At 52.3% G+C, this 19449-nt stretch overlaps 1 protein-coding gene across 1 annotated transcript; it reads left to right on the plus strand.

Annotated features, from left to right (window-relative positions):
• The first annotated feature begins 1105 nt into the window (after positions 1–1105).
• LOC136524780 (serine carboxypeptidase-like 34) lies at positions 1106–2773 on the plus strand. Its single transcript, XM_066518028.1, has 4 exons — positions 1106–1123; positions 1398–1692; positions 1837–1932; positions 2286–2773. Exons 1-4 carry the CDS (start codon positions 1106–1108, stop codon positions 2771–2773), a joined length of 897 nt encoding a protein of 298 aa, XP_066374125.1.
• Positions 2774–19449: the final 16676 nt, after the last annotated feature.

Below are 19449 nucleotides of genomic sequence, written 5' to 3' on the forward strand. Positions count from 1 at the left end.
TTCGGCCATGGCTGGTGCTGAGCACCTCAAGGGACTTAGTGTCCATGCTTGTGAGTGCTTGGGAGCCCTCCATCACACATATACTTGATAGTGATCATTCGATTGTGTGAGTGAGCGATTCTAGTGCGATTGCATCGTGAGGTTGCATCGAGTGGCACTAGGTGATCGAGTTGCAAGCCGGTGGTGCTTGTTACTCTTGGAGGTTGCCACCTCCTAGACGGCTTGGTGGTGGTCTCCGTCGAAGCGCGCAAGAAGCTTGTGCGGCGCTCCGGAGAAGTGCTTGTGAGGGGCATTGTGCTCGCCCCGCGGGAGCCGCGAAGAGCAACTCTAGTAAAGCGAGACGCGAAGGGCGACAAGTGGTCCGGCCGGGTCAAGTGCTAGAGCTTGTGGTAAGCACTCCACGTGGGAGAGTGTGACTTGTGAGTCACCACTAGCAAGAGGACCGGCGGCAACCTTGAAGCTTGTCTCAACGGGGACTAGCGTGTTGGCAAACACGTGAACCTCGGGAGAAAAATCATCGTGTCAACTTTGTTCTTCCCGTTGGTTTGCAACCCCCTTACACAAGCTTGTAATTACTTTCACATACTTTGTGCTTGTGTAGTTGCTCTTGTAATTAGTTAGCTTGTGTAGCTCACTAGTTACCTTCTAGCTTGTGTAGCTAAGTATTTGCGCTCTCTAATTAGGCATTGGTTGCCTTGTTATTGAGCTTTGCTAGTGAGCTTAGTTGGCTTTGTGCTTTTGCTTACTAGCATGTGTAGGAGCTCCCTTGTTGCTTAAAGTACTAGTGGCATAGGTTTGTGTGACCTTGCTCCTAGAATTGTTTAGGAGAGCTCTAGCTAGCCCGGCACCTTAGTTGCATAATTAGTATCTTTGCAAGGTGCTAGGAAACATATATAGAGGGGTGTAGTCCTTGGCTAGACCGATTGTTTTTATTCTGCATTTATATCGGTTAGCCGACACGATTAATTTTAGAAAAGACTATTCACCCCCCCTCTAGTCCGCCATCTCGACCCTTCAGAAGCGCGCGCGCCATTAGCGGCGCCACCCTCCTCGCATGGTAGGCACCAATGATCCCCGACCCCTTCACGCCCCAGACCTTCAGAGCATGAATGGCGGCGAGAAGGTCGGCAAGTGTTTCTTTCTTCTCCGGAGTCGGACAGCCCACTGTTCACGACTCTGGGGCCTTGTCGATAAGGCGCCCAGAGTACTTCGTGTAATGTGGCACTCAGGTCATCCCTGACGTAAAACCACTGCGAGTGCCACCCCTTATTTGAGGATGACAGACGCATCAGCGGGTTAGTCCCTCGACTGGGTGGGGTGTAGATGAATGCTGGCACATCCCATCGGCACGCTCACATCCTTCCCCCTGATCTTCCTCTTCGACCAACGACTACGAGACGGTGTTCGAGCGGCAGGAGGCTGACCGGGTGGAGGCCCTGCCGGGGCAGCCGTCGGAGGTGGGCTTCCGTCACTTCTCCGGGTACGTGACGGTGAACCAGACGCACGCCCGCGCGCTCTTCTACTGGTTCATGGACGACGCCCACAAGAAGCCGGTGGTGCTCTGGCTCAACGGCGGGCCCGGGTGCTCGTCGCTGGGCACCGGTGCAATCGAGGAGCTGGGACCCTTCCTGATCCAGAACCCTGGAACAAATCGCCATGAGCTCCGGCTCAACCCAGAATCCTGGAACAAAGGTAGGTACATACATACTAGTATATCTTTTTTGATGAAAGATTACTATTGACGCCATATGTATAATGTAATGCAAATGCAATGCATTTGCATGCATCCATATATATTAAATTAAATTACTGATGGAGATGATGGTGAACGTACAGAGGCGAATCTGCTCTTCTTGGAATCCCCTGCTGGGGTTGGCTTCTCTTACACCAACACCACCTCAGATCTCCACAAATTTGGCGACAAGCTCACAGGTTAGGTTTAATTTGAGCCATCCTGGATTCCTGATTATACATTGCATGCATGCATATTTAGTACTTCCTCCGTTCCAAATTATAAGTCGCTTTGACTTTTTTGTTTCATCCATTTATCTATGTGTTTAGACATATTATTATATATAGATGTATAGCAAAATGGATGTACCAAAAAAAAAAGTTAAAGCGACTTATAATTTAGAATGGAGGGAGTACATTTTGTTAGTCTCTCGCTCTTTCTCTACCTAGCTAGTTGTTTTCCCCGTCCGTCCGGCCGGCCAGCCACTGATCTCCTTCTGGCGTATTACAGATTCGATCAATCAATTGCATAATGTACTATGAATTAACTGAAGCCCATGATGCCTACACCTTCCTGGTGGAGTGGTTCAAGAGGTTTCCACAGTTCAAGGGCCATGATTTCTGCATCACTGGGGAGAGCTACGCAGGTATACTAGCCAGGACACCAGGAGCTCGCTCGTCCGGCCTCTATCTGGTTTCCATTGCATGCATTTGCTTCATGATCGGGAACGCCGCGATCGACGACGCCTCCGACGACCGCGGCATGGTGGAGTACGCCTGGGACCACGTCATCTCCGACGAGCTCCACGACGCCATCGCCACGCACTGCGACTTCTCCAGGAACGACGCCGGCAGCGACTTCTCCAGCGACGCCGCGGCCAGCCAGCAGAGCGACGCCTGCGACCGCGCCATGGACGCCTTCTACGAAGCCTTCGACGACATCGACATCTACAGCCTCTACGCCCCCGTATGCACGGCCACCACCAACTCATCCTCCTCCTCCTCCAGCAGCGGCGGCGGTCAGCACCGTCCCTCCTACTGAACCTGATCCGACAACAGAGCATGCGGGAGAAGAAGAGGCTGGGCCTAGCAAGCGGGAGCCCAAAGAGTCCAGGAAGAGAAGGCCCAATACGCTTGTCATCGGCCCGACCTGGAAGAACTAGATGCTGGAGTACTTAAGGGAGAAGAGGGGAAGGGAATCGTTATGAAACTTGTAAACCATAACTAAATTCTGTTAAGCACTCATCCTGTCTATCTCGTGCTGTTCCTCTGTTCCAATCCCCAAATTCCTGCTTCCCTCCTATATTCCGCTAACAATCTGGTATTGGATTTCGATCCTATCTACCTTCCCCGCCTCCGATTTCCACCCTGGATTCCTCCGCCTCCCACAATCATTTTACCCGCCTTCAGGGTGCGCTTGGAGCCATGGATCCCACGACGAAGCTCATCATCGACGAGTTCGCTCGCTTCGACACCCATGAGGAGCGATGGGAGCGGCGCTTCACCGAGTTCGAGCGCACGAGTGCTGATCGTGCCACCGCGGTTGATCGCCGCCTTGCAGCGCTGGAATCCTCCGCTACTTCCTCGCCTGCCCTCGACGTCATGCAGCGCCTCACCGAATTGGAGTTCGCCCACGCCGAGCAAGAGTCCACCGTCACCAAGCGCCTCGACGATCTCGAGTCGCTCCGCGTCAACCCCACCACCACCGACTGCGACGCCAGGGTCACCGCGCTTGAGGCTGTGGCGCGCGATGTTAGTTCGTGGCGCCCCGAGCTCGAAGGCGTCGTCGACGACCTCAGGCTTCGCGTCCAGAAGGTGTCTAAGCTCTACGACCGCACGGTGTTCGACGCATCGTCGCACCAGCCCGGGGTGATCTCCGAGTCGCCATAGACCACCGTGTCACCATCGACCATGGCGCCCGCCGCGTACTCTGCATCACCCTCGGTTATGGCTCCGGCCACGGCGGGATTCGCACTAAACATGCCCAAGGGGCCCGGTGTTTCACCTCAGCCACGGGATACTGGGCCTGGGACATTCACCGTCCTAGCTCATGTCCTGGCCAATGGTATGTGCCCCCCCACCACCACCGTCATTACCTATCATGCATGCCCCTCCTCTGCCTATGTGTCGCATGCCACCCCGCGTCCACCGCCTCCGCCACCGCCAAACCCTGTTCATCACCCAAACCTAGGTCGCCTGCCTAAGGTTCCCTTTCCTACCTTTGATGGCGAAAATCCTAGACGTTGGCGTAAACGCTGTGAGAAGTACTTCAGGATGTATGGGACTGAGCCCGAGATGTGGATTAGTGTGGCCGAGATGTATTTTGAGGGAGCCGCATCTTTGCTGGTACCAGTCTATCGAGTCCACCCTTGATTCTGTGAGTTGGGAATAGTTCTGTGAAATGGTTAGTGAGCGTTTCGATAGAGATCAGCATGAGTTGCTTCTTCGTAAGCTCTATAGCATCAAGCAAACCTCCTGAGTAACTGATTATGTCACAACCTTCACAACCCTTGTAGACCAACTCATAGCCTATGCCACTAGTGTTGATCCCATTTTCTTTGTCACCCGTTTCATTGATGGTCTCAAACCCGAGATCAAAGCTGTTGTCATTGTTCAACGCCCCAAAAATCTGGATACTCCTTGTACGCTCGCTATGTTGCAGGAAGAAGCTGGTGGTTATCCTGATCCTATTCGGAGTGCTCCATCATCACATTACAAGAATGTACAAGCCTGGAGGAATGCTCATCCTCTTCCTTCACCACCCAAGACTGATAAGCAAGCCTCTGTACAAGCTATGCCAGTGTCTGCTTCATCTTCCTCTGATGCTGTCTACAAATTGTCAGCACTCAAGCAGTACAGAAAAGCACTTGGTCTTTGCTACAAATGTGGTGCTAAGTGGAGTAAAGATCACCGCTGCCCACCAGAGGTATTACATGTTGTACATGATTTGTGGGAATGCTTTTCACATGCTTCAGATGTTTCAGATGCCAATTTGATGGAACCTCAAATACCTGAAGAACATTTGTGCTTGGCTATATCCAAAGCTGCAATTTCCAGTGCTCCTGCTCCCAAGACTATACAATTCCTAGGTACTATTCAAGGTTTGCCTCTCACTATTCTGCTAGATTCAGGCAGTACATCATCCTTTATTAGTACTTCAGTGGTTAAGCAGTTGAGCTCTCAGATTGTTACTCCACAAGCCACTTCTGTCAGTGTGGCTGGTGGTGGAGTCCTAGCTAGTCCTGGTATCGTACAGAATACTATGTGGTTTATTGATGATTGTTCATTCAATGCTAATCTGAAGCTTCTCCCTCTTACACATTTTGACATTATTCTGGGCATGGACTGGTTAGAGCAGTATAGTCCTATGCAAGTTCATTACAAGTTCAAATGGATTCAGTTCCAGTATGGTGATTCCCAGGTTCAGTTGCAAGGCTTACTTCCTCCTTCAACTGAATCTCTATTAATGCAAGTTTGTTTTGTTGCTGTTGACAGTACTCAGCCTGAACTGTCTGAATTGCCTAAAGACGTACAGTCTATTATTCAGCAGTACCAACACTTATTTGATCCACCTGTTGGCTTACCTCCTCCTAGAGCTTGTAATCACTTGATTCCATTAGTGCCTGGGTCTAAACCAGTTGCTATGAGACCTTATAGGTATCCACCTAAACTCAAGGATGAGTTGGAAAAGCAAGTAGCTGATATGCTTGAACAAGGGATCATTCAGCCTAGTGCAAGTTCATTTTCATCACCAGTGTTGTTGGTCCCTAAAAAGGATGGAGGATATAGGTTCTGTGTGGACTACAGGCAGTTAAATTCTATTACCTTGAAGTCCAAATTTCCAGTTCCTATCTTTGATCAGTTAATGGATGAATTGGCTCATGCAAAATGGTTTTCTACTTTGGATTTGAGAGCTGGATTTCATCAGATTCTATTACAACCGGGTGAAGAACTTAAGACTGCATTTCAAACTCACCTTGGTCAGTATGAGTTCAGAGTGATGGCATTTGGGCTTACAGGAGCTCTAGGCATATTTCAAGGGGCTATGAATTGTACCCTAGCACCAGGGTTGAGGAAGTTTGTCCTGGTATTTTTTGATGATATTTTGGTGTATAGCAGGACCTATAAGGAGCATCTGTCACATCTGCAACAGGTGTTTACATGGCTCCAGCAGGACCACTGGCATTTGAAACTCAGTAAATGTAAGTTTGCCAAGCAGTCTATTACATATCTTGGACATGTGGTCAATGCAGCTAGAGTCTCTACTGATCCAAGCAAGGTTCAAGCTGTTCAAGATTGGCCCATGCCTAAGACAGTTAAGGAAGTCAGAGGGTTCCTAGGATTGGCTAGGTACTACAGGAAGTATGTCAGGCATTTTGGTATAATTGCCAAACCTCTGACTCAGTTGCTCTGCAAGGATGCACCATTTGAGTAGACAGAAGTACACACTGCTGCCTTTCAGTCACTCAAGCAAGCACTGTCTACTGCTCCTTGTTTAGCCTTGCTAGATTTCACTGTTCCCTTTCATATTGAAACTGATGCTTGTGCAACTAGTATAGGTGCTGTTCTGACTCAGAATGGTCACCCTCTTGCTTATGTCAGTAAAGCATTAGGGGTAAAAAATCAGTGCCTTTCAACTTATGAAAAGGAATACTTGGCTATACTTATTGCTGTTGATCAGTGGTGTCCCTATTTTCTTCAGGGTGAGCTTGTAATCCACACTGATCAGTAGAGCCTCATTCACCTCAATGAACAGCGTTTACATACAACTTGGTAGCAGAAAGTCTTTACAATACTTCTGGGCTTGAATTATAAGATTGTCTATAAGAGAGGTGTTGATAATAGTGCTGCTGACACTTTATCAAGGAAACCAATGACTGAACAGTTGTTAGCTCTATCCTCTGTCACTCCACAATGGCTTGAAGATATTGTTGCTGGATACCAGTCTGATCCACAAGCTCTGGAGCTCTTATCTAAGCTTGGTGTTGCTAGTGCTTCAGATTCCCATTTCAGTCTTCTCAATGGGTTGATTCGTTACAATGATAAGATATGGCTTGGTACTAATGTGCAGTTGCAAAAAAGGGTGTTCTCTGCATTACACTCAAGTGCCATTAGGGGTCACTCAGGAGCTCCAGCTACATATCATCGAATTCATCAACTGTTTTATTGGCCATCAATGAAATCAGACATTACACAGTGGGTGCAATCTTGCAGAATCTGTCAGCAAGCTAAGCCAGACAGAGCCAAATACCCAGGCCTTCTTCAACCATTACCAGTACCGACATCGGCATAGACAGTTATTTCTATGGATTTTGTCGAAGGGCTTCCCCAGTCAGGTACTGCGAATGCTATATTAGTGGTCATCGATAAATTCTCGAAGTTTGGTCATTTCATTGCACTCTGGCATCCCTTTACTGCTGCCACTGTGGTCAAATTATTCTTGGATAATGTCTATCGTTTGCATGGGCTGCCACAAGCTATAGTGTCTGATCAAGATCGAGTCTTTACAAGTCACTTTTGGCAGTCCTTGTTCAAGCTTGCTGGTGTGGATCTTCATATGAGTACGGCGTATCACCCTCAAACCGATGGCCAAACTAAGCGGCTTAATCAATGCCTTGAGACATATTTGAGATGCTTTGTGCATGCTTGCCCAAATAAGTGGATTCACTGGCTTTCTTTGGCTGAGTACTGGTATAACACCAGTTTCCATTCCGCCTTGGGCCGCACTCCATTTACTATCCTATATGGTTATGAGCCTCGGCATTTTGGGTTTTCTCTGGATTCACCTGACACCCCAGTGCCGGCTCTGTTGAAAGCTCTAGTTTGGTTTTGGTAAATTGATAAAACCCTAAGTGTTAACCTAGTTTATCAAAGTGATTATGAGATAGGTAGCACTACTCTAAGTGGTGAAGCAAATGAAGATCATGACTTGATGATGGTGATACCATGGTGATGATCAAGTGCTTGGACTTAAAAATAAAGTAAGAGAAAAATAAAAAGCTTAAGGCAAAGGTGAAATTGTTAAGAGCTTTTTGGTTTAGTGATCGAGACACTTAAAGAGTGTGATCACATTTAGGATCGATAGCTGTACTATTAAGATGGGTGAAACTCGTATCGAAATGCGGTTATCAAAGTGTCACTAGATGCTCTAACTCATTGCATATGCATTTAGGATCTAGTGGAGTGCTAACACTCTTGAAAACATTTGTGAAAATATGCTAACACATATGCACAAGGTGATACACTTGGTGGTTGGCACATTTGAGCAAGGGTTCGAAATTTCACCGGCGGAGTGTCCGCCCGTAGAGAGCGGACAGTCCGACGGTGCCACCGACGCCCTGTACAGAAAGGATAGGGTTTCACAGAGTGCACCGGATGCTGGTCACGTAGTGACCGGACGCTGAGGTCCTGTGTCCGGTCAGTGGCGCGTAGTGAAGGCCACCCTCGGTCTCTTGACCGGACGCAGGCGACCGGACTCTGGCTGAACACTGTTCAGCGTACAGTCCTGCTGATATGGCAGCGCACAGAGAAGACGGTGAGTGACAGGACGCTAGGCGAGTCCGGTCGAACGTGACCGGACGTGTCCGGTCGTAAATTTTCACCTCTGGAAGCTTACTGGAGGTGACCAGACGCTGGGGTCCTATGTCCGGTCGGACGTGACCGGACACATCCGGTCGTGAGTGGAATCTTACTGGAAGTGACCGGACGCTGGGTTCCTGTGTTCGGTCCAACACTATAAGGGAGCTGGTCCCTTCCTCTTGTGCCACCTGTAGGTTGTCGTAGACCACCAGAATGGCGAGGGACAGGCGATCATACTCATCACCTTCAGCTTGGAGAAGCCCCCACACCTCGGTGAGATCGGCGCGCAGACCGGTAGAAACCTCCTCGACATCCAGTCGCCAGGCCACCTCGACTCCAAGATCCGCCTGGCATGCCTTGGCCTCCCGACGCGCTTCATCGCGCTCTCGGATGGTCCGATCGACCACCAAGGCATCATGGTTTGCCTTCTCCTGCAACGTCGCGGACCTCTCCTCAGCCTTTAGCTTGAGGTCCCGCTTCGTCTGTAGCTCCGCCAGGAGCTCGCCGGCCCTCTCACTAGCCGCGGCATTCTTCTGCAGCAGCTCGTCTTGCTCCTTTCGGAGCCTGGCGATCTCCTCCTCATCCAGCTTTATCCTCGTCGACAAGTTCTCAAACATCCCGTGGGCCTCCTCCGCGTCCTGACGCGCCTGGGCCTCCCGCTGCTGGGCAGCAGCAAGCTGCGCGCCCACATCTCCTCACAGTCGGGCCTCCTCGGCAAGGCAATCCCATTTCGCCTTCTGTTCACGGAGGAACTGGGATTTGCTCCGACTGTGAGCAACAATGATCTGAAAAGAAGACCGGTATCAAAAATATGAAAACACAAAAGTACTTGAAGGAGGAGGAAGAACGAGCGGATACCTGGCTAGTAGGAACGACAATTTCACGCAGGGCCCCTCTGACCTAGTCCAGGGCACTCATCATAGTCGAAAGCCCGAAGTCGAGACACTCCCGCTCCATGCTCTCGGCATGGTCGTCGAGCGTAAAAAGAGCCGACGTTGGGTCCTGAGCGGCCATCCACTGAAGCGGCGGCTCGCCCCGCGCGGGGGAGCGGCTGCCTCCCGATAAAGGGGCCGGAGGTGACTCCCTCCTAGTCCTCCGTACCACCGCCACGACGCCCGAAGACCCTCCGACCGGATCCTCCTCCATCTAGGCCGCTTCGAGCGCCACGGGCGGATCCGCCTGGGCCCTCGACGGCACGGACTGCACCGCGCCCTCGGACACCACCGTGGCTACGTCCGGCTTCTCCCAGCATGGCACGGTCGCGACCACCCCCACCGGGGCCCCTGGTGGCGCGGACTGCACTACGACCTCGAGCACCACCGTGGCTGCACCCGGCTGATCCTGGCTTGGCGCGGTCACGACCACCTCCACCGGCGATACGCGACCCTCGGCCGGCGGTGCCGCACCCACTACAGAAGACCCCGCCTGCTCGGTGGCCACCAAAGGCACGGGCGCCGCCACGACCGTCGTCGAGTCGACTAATACAGCCACAGCATCGTCGCCACTCCTGCCCAAAATAGGAGCAACGTCGAGCGACGCCGCCCATCCCGCCTGATGGGCAAGGCTCTTCTTGGGCGCCGTTGTGGCAGAACCACCCGGAATAGCATACTTACGGAGGCGCTCGTCTTCCACCAGACACTAAGCACCCTGGAAGCAACTACCACGAGCGGTATCCGTCGGGCACACCCCGAGGGAGAACCCGAAAGATCCACATTTTTCCCCAAGGATCCAATAATGAAAACGAGTTACAACACAAGTCCATCTCATACCATACAGTTTCTTAAAAGTACATTATTACAATACCAAATACAGAGTTCGGAATGATAAATAGCGGAATATTAAAAGATAACATCTAGCGATAAGATAACGAGGATTCCGTCTGAGCCCACCAGATGGATCCTCCACACAAGAAAACTCTTCAAGCGTCACCTGCAACAGGGGTAAATAAACCCTGAGTACACAATGTACTCGCAAGACTTATCCGTTAGTGGGAATACTTTCCCGACTCCAAGGAATATGCTAGGCTTTATGGGTATTGGTTCTCTTTTAGCCAAAAGCAGTACTAATAGTGGGTCCTTATTTATACGTTATTATCATCAGCCGTATTAAGTTTTTATCTAGTCAATCTATATAAGCACCTATGCTACTTTCAAGCAAGGGTTGAGCAATCGATATTGTTCCTTCTCCTTTTCCACTTCCAGTTCTTACTACGGTGCTAAACCGCAGACAAGGCGTACCGGATAACCCGGTGATTCGCGAATCAATGTACCCAACTGGGTGCCCCGAAGACACACGCCCCGCTTGTACCCCAGGCACAAGTAGGACTAACCCACCACTCTCCTGTCCTAGGTGTCCAGGTCCCCGTCCAAACTTGGACTCCAAGCCTCCGCCTCTGAATCCTGGACTCAGTGCGGCGCAAGGACCTCCACCACCTCCTCTTCCCATCAGTCGGTCCAAAAAGAGCCGGATCCGCGACAAGAGAGCAGCAAGTCTTCCCTGCGCCCATACCCAAGTATGTGCTCGGGACAATAGTCTGTGACTTGCCTAGAGTCATATGCAACGACCGGTCCTTAATCGACACAGACAGGGAAAAAGTGTAACCGGGCTATGCCCTGTTGGCCGCAAGACAACCCCTCACACCCACCAGTACCAAATCCACATCCCTGTCCGGTCACCATTTTTCCTTCCCATTATTTCATCATGATATTATAGTGTAATCACCTATTTGCGAGTAACGTCAGGTTACTCACGCTACCGACATCCTGAGCATAGCAGCTACTCGACCTGCACTAGTAGGACTCAGGGTGGATATATCTATGCATGTAGTTTCCATAAAATGCATGTAACGTAAATGCATATCATATAAATATATTCAGTGATCATTTAAAAATAGGGGTTATGCACCGGGGCTTCCCTTGGGTAGGTGCCGAGTCAGCAAAGTCAGTACCAACAGGCTCCTGGGCTCCCTCCTATGTGAAAAGCTCCTCCTCGTACTCCTCGATCACCTCGTCGTACTCCGGATCACCGACGGGTATGAAGTCTACCTGTTCGTGATCTACATGAAATGACGATGCAATGATTACACTATGGCAACAGCAATTCTCAATGCAAAAGTACCTCTATTACGTTACTAAACGAGGTCTACCTACTAAAGTCTAAGCTATATACCAGTACTACTAACAAGTATGACCGTGTCCTACATTCTTACGATGACTATGGATATTCATACTCCTAATGCCAGTTTACGATAAAGCAAGGATAATAACTACGTCATTAAACGACTCGTTCTATGGTTACCATTTTTACAGCAAGTATATAAATGCCTAAGGAACCTATGGTAACGATTTCAAAGCTAAAGTTATCATCGGTTTACCACAACAAATCTTGCAATTAAAGATCGATATACCGCTAAGCTCTCTACTTCAAGCTTATGAGCCTACCATCCTAACAGCTAATGGTGAACTAACTGTACTAACAGGTAGACGACATTTTTGCGAACCTAACAAACTTAGTTTCGCTATTTTTGGGCAAACATGAAATTTACTACTAATTATTGAAGTTCAGTTCATAACCTAAATAGATAAACAATTTCTAATACACTGAAATAGAGAAAACCAAAACTGGCCTCGCGGCCCAAAATGCGTGGCCTCGGCCCACGACTGCACGGCGCACACACCCGAGCAGCGCGGCCCATGCATGCACGCGCGGCCCAGCCGGCCACGGCCCGCGACGGGAGAGGCCCGTGCGCGATGGAGGTTATGCACAGACACCCCCGCTCTACAACGAAATCGCAACAAGCTCTGGGTCCCTATTTCAGCAGTCTACATTTTTACAATAGCACCCTCCGACTTCTATGTCTTCCCCGTGGTGAAGTCCCTGACCATCTAGAGCACGCACCGGCGCGACGGCGCGGCACTGGACGTCCACGTCGGCCACCCCGGCCCTCTCCTTACTAAAATCAAGAGCCGATACTCACCTACGTGCGAACGCAAACCATAGGGCAGAGACACACGTGCCGAGACGTCGCAGCGAGCTCGGACCACGACGGTGGGCAACCTGCAAGGACGGCGATGCCGTTCCGATGAACATCAGCACTGCCAGGACAAAACAAGGAGTGGACGAGTACCAGCGACTCACCACGGAACTGGAAGACGTGAAGAAACGATCGAAGCTGGCTCAGGCCAAGCCGGCCACGTGCGCGCGATGAGTGCAGCGGAGCACGGCAATGGCACGACCGCGCCACGGGATGCACTACGGCGGTAGGGTCTAGGATGTGGCGAGCATGGTGACAACCGACGGAAGGGGAGTCTATTGACGCGAGGAATTTGACCGAGCTGCTTTGGTGGCGATGAAAACCGACGGCGCAGACACTCCGGGTCTTAATGGCCCGAGAGCTCGGCCCTTCAAAATTGGCGCACAGGACTGAGCTACAGGCGGCTATGAGGGGCAGGAAGGGCGACCGGCTGCCCAACGGAGCTACGGGCAAGACCAATTGGAACAGGGTGCAACCACTTCAGTGAATTGGAAGGAAACGTGACGGCGGCAAGGGGACAGCGGAGACAGAGGAGCACACGGCGCGGCATGGCTCGTCTGCAGACGTCAACGCAAGGTACCACCATGCCTGGCCATGGGGAACCTCAGGGTGTGCTCCTGACAGCCGTCCGCACGGCCGCTGCAGCAAACGACGAGACTAGGCATGGCACGTCTGCGGACAGCGCTAGGCAACGACACGGCGGACGCGACGCCACGGACCGTGAAGCAGGCAGTCTTCTAACGCACAAGCGGCCAAGGGAGTCACTGGAGTAGTGCCAAGCGTAGCCGCTGGCGACGCGGACGCGGGACCCAGCGCGACCACGGGCACAGCGGGGCAGGGCAAGGTGCTGGCAGAGCACGGCCAGCGGTCAGGGCGCAATGCGTCGGCTGGCGAGGCGAGAAGCAGCGGGGTAGAGCGCGCAGGCGGGCAGCAGCGAGCAGGTGGCCAGGACACGTGGGTCGTGCACGTGCACGGTGCAGCGAGCGCAGCCGGGCACGGCAGTGGCTCTGGCCCGCGTGGCAGAGCACGCTGGCAAGCCAACCAGGGTGGTGACCGCGCCCAGAGCTCAGCCAGGTGGCATGCACGATTCTTAAAGCAGCTAGAAAATGTGTACGCCACGCTCCAAACGCTAATCCAATTGCTCGATGCGAAAAGGAGTACACCGAGCCATCACCCTCAGTCGCGACATTGCGCTACTTCTTAAGCCAATTGTTCTACAACTAATGCCAAATGTGGCTTCGTCGACCACTTCAAACACTTACGCGGAGGACGTCGATTTGAAAGGTTTCGCGTCGAAACCCCAAACCCGACCCTCGGGACGTACGCGCTAGCCATCCATGTCATCGACCGCAACTTTTTATCGCCATTCACAAAACGTTTTATAACATTTTGTGTTAACAATAATTCGATTAAGGTAATAAACGCGTTATGTGACACGAAACATAACCTTATGCTTTCCCGTTTCGTAAAAATGTTTCAAAGCCAAACATGGATTATAAAGCCTATCATACACAAATGCACATAAATCAGATGCTTACGAAATGTTTCAGCAAAACGTTACAATGTAACACCAGGGTGTTACAGCCGTCCCTAGAGGGCGGCCTGTCCACAAGAGTCTACACAAAAGAAAAAGGCATAAAGTCAAAACAAAAAAATGAAATAAAAGAAAGACAGGGGAGTCAGTGGCTTACCCCGATGCCTTCGGCCGGCGGGAGCGCTTTAGGGACAAACCCCCAGACCCCTACCCCAACTCATCGGGACGAGACCGCTTCGAACCTGCCCCTGCTCCTAGGCAAGGGAGCTCATCTCCCTCATCTCCGAGGGCACGGCTGCAGAGCCACCCGTCTCGATCAACACCTCAGGCTGGGTGGTAGATCCACTCACCTCCGTCCTCTCATGAGACACGGCAATAGGACCCCCTCCTCCATCAGCACCTCGGGGGCCTCCTTGGATCCAGCCACCCACTGATCCTCTACCGGCACCCCGCGCAAAGCGGCGGACTCTTCGGCTCCAACCTCTGCCAACCTTGCGGACTTGCTTCCCTCCATGCAGGACGAGGGGGGTTCCTGCACAGACAGGGGGGCATTGGTCAGTGTGCCCTCGTCCTCCAGGACACCCCAATCCACACCGGCGACAACCTCATCGTCGTCGTCATCATCGTCATCGTCATCGCTGCTTACATCCTCTCCTCGATCCCGTGCTTCCTGCTTCCGCCGCTCTTCAGCTTTCTTTTGTTCCCTTGCCCTCTTTTCCCACTCGGCCGCGACGTGATTTGCCGCCGCCACGACCTGATCCTTCAACAGCAGGACCGGGCAGTCCTTGAAGAATAGCCTCCTCAGCTGGTCCTGCCATCCCAAGGTTGGTATTAAAGGATCAGAAATTCAATCGAAAAAGAGGGCACGGGGAAGAAAAGCTCACAAATTCAAAGAACCCAGGTTCCGGTCGCATTGGGGGATGCCCTGGCACCGGATACACATGTTCGAGGGCGGAGCCGGAGGTGTCCTTCGTAGGCTCCATCGCCTCCCTGATACGCTGCGCCACTTCAGAAGGAGCAAGCGCCTCATCAACAAGCACCGTTCCTTCGAACGACTCTCCAGGAACCATCCGGTACAAGGGAAGCTGAAAGGTCCTTGTTGGTTTTGGTAATTGAGTAACAACCTAGGTGGACTAATTGTGTTTATGTGAGATACACAGGTGATTAGTCCACAGGTACATATGTGTGAGCAACATATGCCATGAAGGTGAAAATGGCTTGGAGATGTTGCAAAGCTCACACATGTGATGATGAAGGAGCTTAAATGCACATGAGACATGACATTGAGTCATGTGATCAAGGTGGAGAAGATCAAGACAAGACTTGGCTTGATGGACCGGTTGCAAGCGTGAAGGGCAAGTCGAAGGCTTTGGAGTGATGGACCGCGTGGCGGTGAAGCTTGAGCAAGACTTGGCGCCGATGGACGATGGCAACGGTGAAGAGCAAGTAAAGTCAAGATCGATGAACCAATATGATCACGTGATGATATGAAGTGGATCATATCATTGTTGATCGTGTTGGTGCATGTGTTGCATCGACATTGGAGGAGATGGAATGGAATGCGCAAGGCAAAGGTATAACCTAGGGCATTTCATTTCACCGGTCATAGGTGTGTAGAGAAGTGTATGACCGGGTTTAGGATAGATGGCCGTACTATCAAGAGGGGCAAACTTGTTTGCATATCGGTCATCTAGTGCCACTCGAGTGATCTAACTTTGCATTATCGCTAGGAACGAGTGGCGTGGCAAGTTGAGTGGCTAACATCCTTTGGGAAATGATTGTGAAAATGCTAACACACATACACATGATGGTGTACACTTGGTGGTGTTGGCACATTTACAAAGGAGGTGGTGTTTGCAGGGGTGAGATGGGTTTTGGGTCCCTCTCTCCCTCCCGCCGAGCTTGCGAGGCGGGATTCGGCGCTTTCGGGAAAATGGAATGCCTACTTTCTACTGCGCCGGATGCAAATTCTTGGTGGTTAGCTCATTGGAGCAAGGGTGAAGAAGTTAGAAGTGAAAACGAGTTGGTCGCAAAGATGCTGGCGTCGGTCAACTGACCGGACGCTGGATCTGAATGCACCGGACGCTGGCAGGCTACGTCCGGTCGTACTGACGTGGAGTGTAGCAGTAGCTGGAGAGTGACCGGACGCTGGTGCTGCGTCCGATCGCGTTCGACCGGACGCGTCCGGTCATGCTCGGGAGCTTACTGGAAACGACCGGACACTGAGGTCCAGCGTCCGGTCAGTTGAAGCTGCTGCGTCCGGTCAGGTCAAGTGACCGTTGGAATCGGGACACGTGATCGTCTGTGGGCGACCGGACGCTGAGGTCCAGCGTCCGGTCAACACGACCGGAGCGTCCGGTCGGCCTGACCGTTGCCCAGTGAAGGGGTAACGGCTAGTTTAGCCCTTGGGGCTATAAATAGAAGTGGCCTTCGGCCATGGCTGGTGCTGAGCACCTCAAGGGACTTAGTGTCCATGCTTGTGAGTGCTTGGGAGCCCTCCATCACACATATACTTGATAGTGATCATTCGATTGTGTGAGTGAGCGATTCTAGTGCGATTGCATCGTGAGGTTGCATCGAGTGGCACTAGGTGATCGAGTTGCAAGCCGGTGGTGCTTGTTACTCTTGGAGGTTGCCACCTCCTAGACGGCTTGGTGGTGGTCTCCGTCGAAGCGCGCAAGAAGCTTGTGCGGCGCTCCGGAGAAGTGCTTGTGAGGGGCATTGTGCTCGCCCCGCGGGAGCCGCGAAGAGCAACTCTAGTAAAGCGAGACGCGAAGGGCGACAAGTGGTCCGGCCGGGTCAAGTGCTAGAGCTTGTGGTAAGCACTCCACGTGGGAGAGTGTGACTTGTGAGTCACCACTAGCAAGAGGACCGGCGGCAACCTTGAAGCTTGTCTCAACGGGGACTAGCGTGTTGGCAAACACGTGAACCTCGGGAGAAAAATCATCGTGTCAACTTTGTTCTTCCCGTTGGTTTGCAACCCCCTTACACAAGCTTGTAATTACTTTCACATACTTTGTGCTTGTGTAGTTGCTCTTGTAATTAGTTAGCTTGTGTAGCTCACTAGTTACCTTCTAGCTTGTGTAGCTAAGTATTTGCGCTCTCTAATTAGGCATTGGTTGCCTTGTTATTGAGCTTTGCTAGTGAGCTTAGTTGGCTTTGTGCTTTTGCTTACTAGCATGTGTAGGAGCTCCCTTGTTGCTTAAAGTACTAGTGGCATAGGTTTGTGTGACCTTGCTCCTAGAATTGTTTAGGAGAGCTCTAGCTAGCCCGGCACCTTAGTTGCATAATTAGTATCTTTGCAAGGTGCTAGGAAACATATATAGAGGGGTGTAGTCTTGGCTAGACCGATTGTTTTTATTCTGCATTTATATCGGTTAGCCGACACGATTAATTTTAGAAAAGACTATTCACCCCCCCTCTAGTCCGCCATCTCGACCCTTCAGAAGCGCGCGCGCCATTAGCGGCGCCACCCTCCTCGCATGGTAGGCACCAATGATCCCCGACCCCTTCACGCCCCAGACCTTCAGAGCATGAATGGCGGCGAGAAGGTCGGCAAGGTGTTTCTTCTCCGGAGTCGGACAGCCCCACTGTCACGACTCTGGGGCCTTGTCGATAAGGCGCCCAGAGTACTTCGGTAATGTGGCACTCAGGTCATCCCTGACGTAAAACCACTGCGAGTGCCACCCCTTATTTGAGGATGACAGACGCATCAGCGGGTAGTCCCTCGACTGGGTGGGGTGTAGATGAATGCTGGCACATCCCATCGGCACGCTCACATCCTTCCCCCTGATCTTCCTCTTCGACAAACTGACGGTGAAAAAGTGCCACCACAAATCGAAGTGGGGATCGATCCCTAGGAAACCCTCACACAGGGCAACAAACGCCGCCATATGTTGGACACCATTGGGGGTAAGATGCTGCAACTCCACTAATAATCCAACAACCCCCAAAGAAATCTCTGTGTGGGTACGGCAAATCCCCGCTCATGAAAGATGGCAAAAGACACGACGTACCCTTCGGGCGGCGCTGGCTCACTCTCATCACCGGGCAGCAGCCACTCCCTGACGACGGACAGTGGGCGGAGGAGGCCATGGCGGACGAGGCCCTCCAAACGCCGAGAAGTAATGCCAGATCTACCCCACAGCTCCATCGAAACGCCAGGGGGAAGGTGGGTGCGAACTCAACGAGGGCAGCGGCGCAGACGCGAGCTCGATGGCGGCGGTAAACGTGGATGCAAACCTAACGGCGGCAGCAGTCTTGGCGTGGGAAGCTAAGGTGATTGGTGGCGAAAGCTGTGGATGCGAAGGCGAGGAAGCGACGTACGAAACCCTGGGGGCGAACCCCATGATTTTATAGTGGCGACGGATGCGAGAAGGGCAACCATCCGCCTCGATCTCCGGGCCGGCCATGCGCACCGTCGCGTCGCGTCGCATCGCGGGACACGCGCCCACAATCCCTATCCTCTCCCACCAAAATCGCGCCGGGCGGTTCGCTTTCCCGAAGCGACCGGACTCTTTTCCCACAGAGGGGACGTGGACCAGAAAAATCTCTTCACTAAACCCGTCTGGGCCCATAACGACCGGAGGTCGGCCCACCTTGGGTCCCAGAGCCAAAGGGTCATCCCAACGAGGGATAGGCCCGCAAACTACTAGGACTCAAGGACGCAAGCATCACCAGGGCCTTGATCCGCAGTCGGGTCCCAGCCGGGCCGACACTGAATAAAATTCCCGCGAACGAAATACCACGATTCCCTTAAAAATATCCAGTTGACGAAAAACCAAGTCTTTCAGCCTTACCCATGAAGGGTCCGATACTACCCCCCGGGCGACTCTACTCAAATCACCCAGGGGCTCGGGGGCTACACCCATCGGGTGCGCTCGCGCGCACCCTTTAGCAAAGTAACTCCGACGAAATCGAAAACACCCCCAGGCGATTCTATCTGAATCACCCGGAGGCTCGGGGGCTACTGTCGGGGACCTAATACCGGGGTACCCCAGAAGATAGAACCAATAACCATCGAACGTTAAAAACTTCTGGACGGACAAGGGCGCCGCTACGTTCCTTGCCCGAATGACGGGAGTTTGGTTCCGCCTCGCCCGACGCCTTTGGGACAGCTCCTCCTCGCCCGAGGGCTAAGGGCTAGTCTCAGCCTCGCCCAACGCCTTTGGGATAGCTCCGCCTCGCCCGAGGGCTAAGGGCTAGTCTCAGCCTCACCCGACGCCTTTGGGATAGCTTCGCTTCGCCCGAGGGCTAAGGGCTAGTCTCTGCCTCGCTCGACGGCTGAGGGATAGACTTCACCTCGCCGGACCCCCGAGGGGCGGGCTCGGTCTCGCCCAAGGGATAAGGACTAGTCTCCACCTCGCCCAACGACCGAGGACGAACCTCGCCCCACTCGATGTCTAAAGACTGGTTTCATCTTACCTGACAACTTCTTCCCGTTCCCTCATGATGATGGGTACAGGGCAAGACAGGATGTTTGGGTCAAACAACGGCTTCAAGGACCATACCCTGCGACTCGACAGGAAAGGTACTGCCAGAGAACGATAGGACAGGTGCTTTAGACCCTTCT

This window comes from Miscanthus floridulus, chromosome 18 (assembly GCF_019320115.1).
Source record: "Miscanthus floridulus cultivar M001 chromosome 18, ASM1932011v1, whole genome shotgun sequence".
Taxonomy (NCBI): Eukaryota; Viridiplantae; Streptophyta; class Magnoliopsida; order Poales; family Poaceae; genus Miscanthus; species Miscanthus floridulus.

Excerpts from the sequence above, each read along its gene's own strand:
- LOC136524780 (XM_066518028.1), top strand. Across the intron at positions 1,693-1,836 it reads CCCAGAATCCTGGAACAAAG|AGGCGAATCTGCTCTTCTTG; the intron begins GTAGGTACATAC and ends GTGAACGTACAG. Across the intron at positions 1,933-2,285 it reads ATTTGGCGACAAGCTCACAG|CCCATGATGCCTACACCTTC; the intron begins GTTAGGTTTAAT and ends AATTAACTGAAG.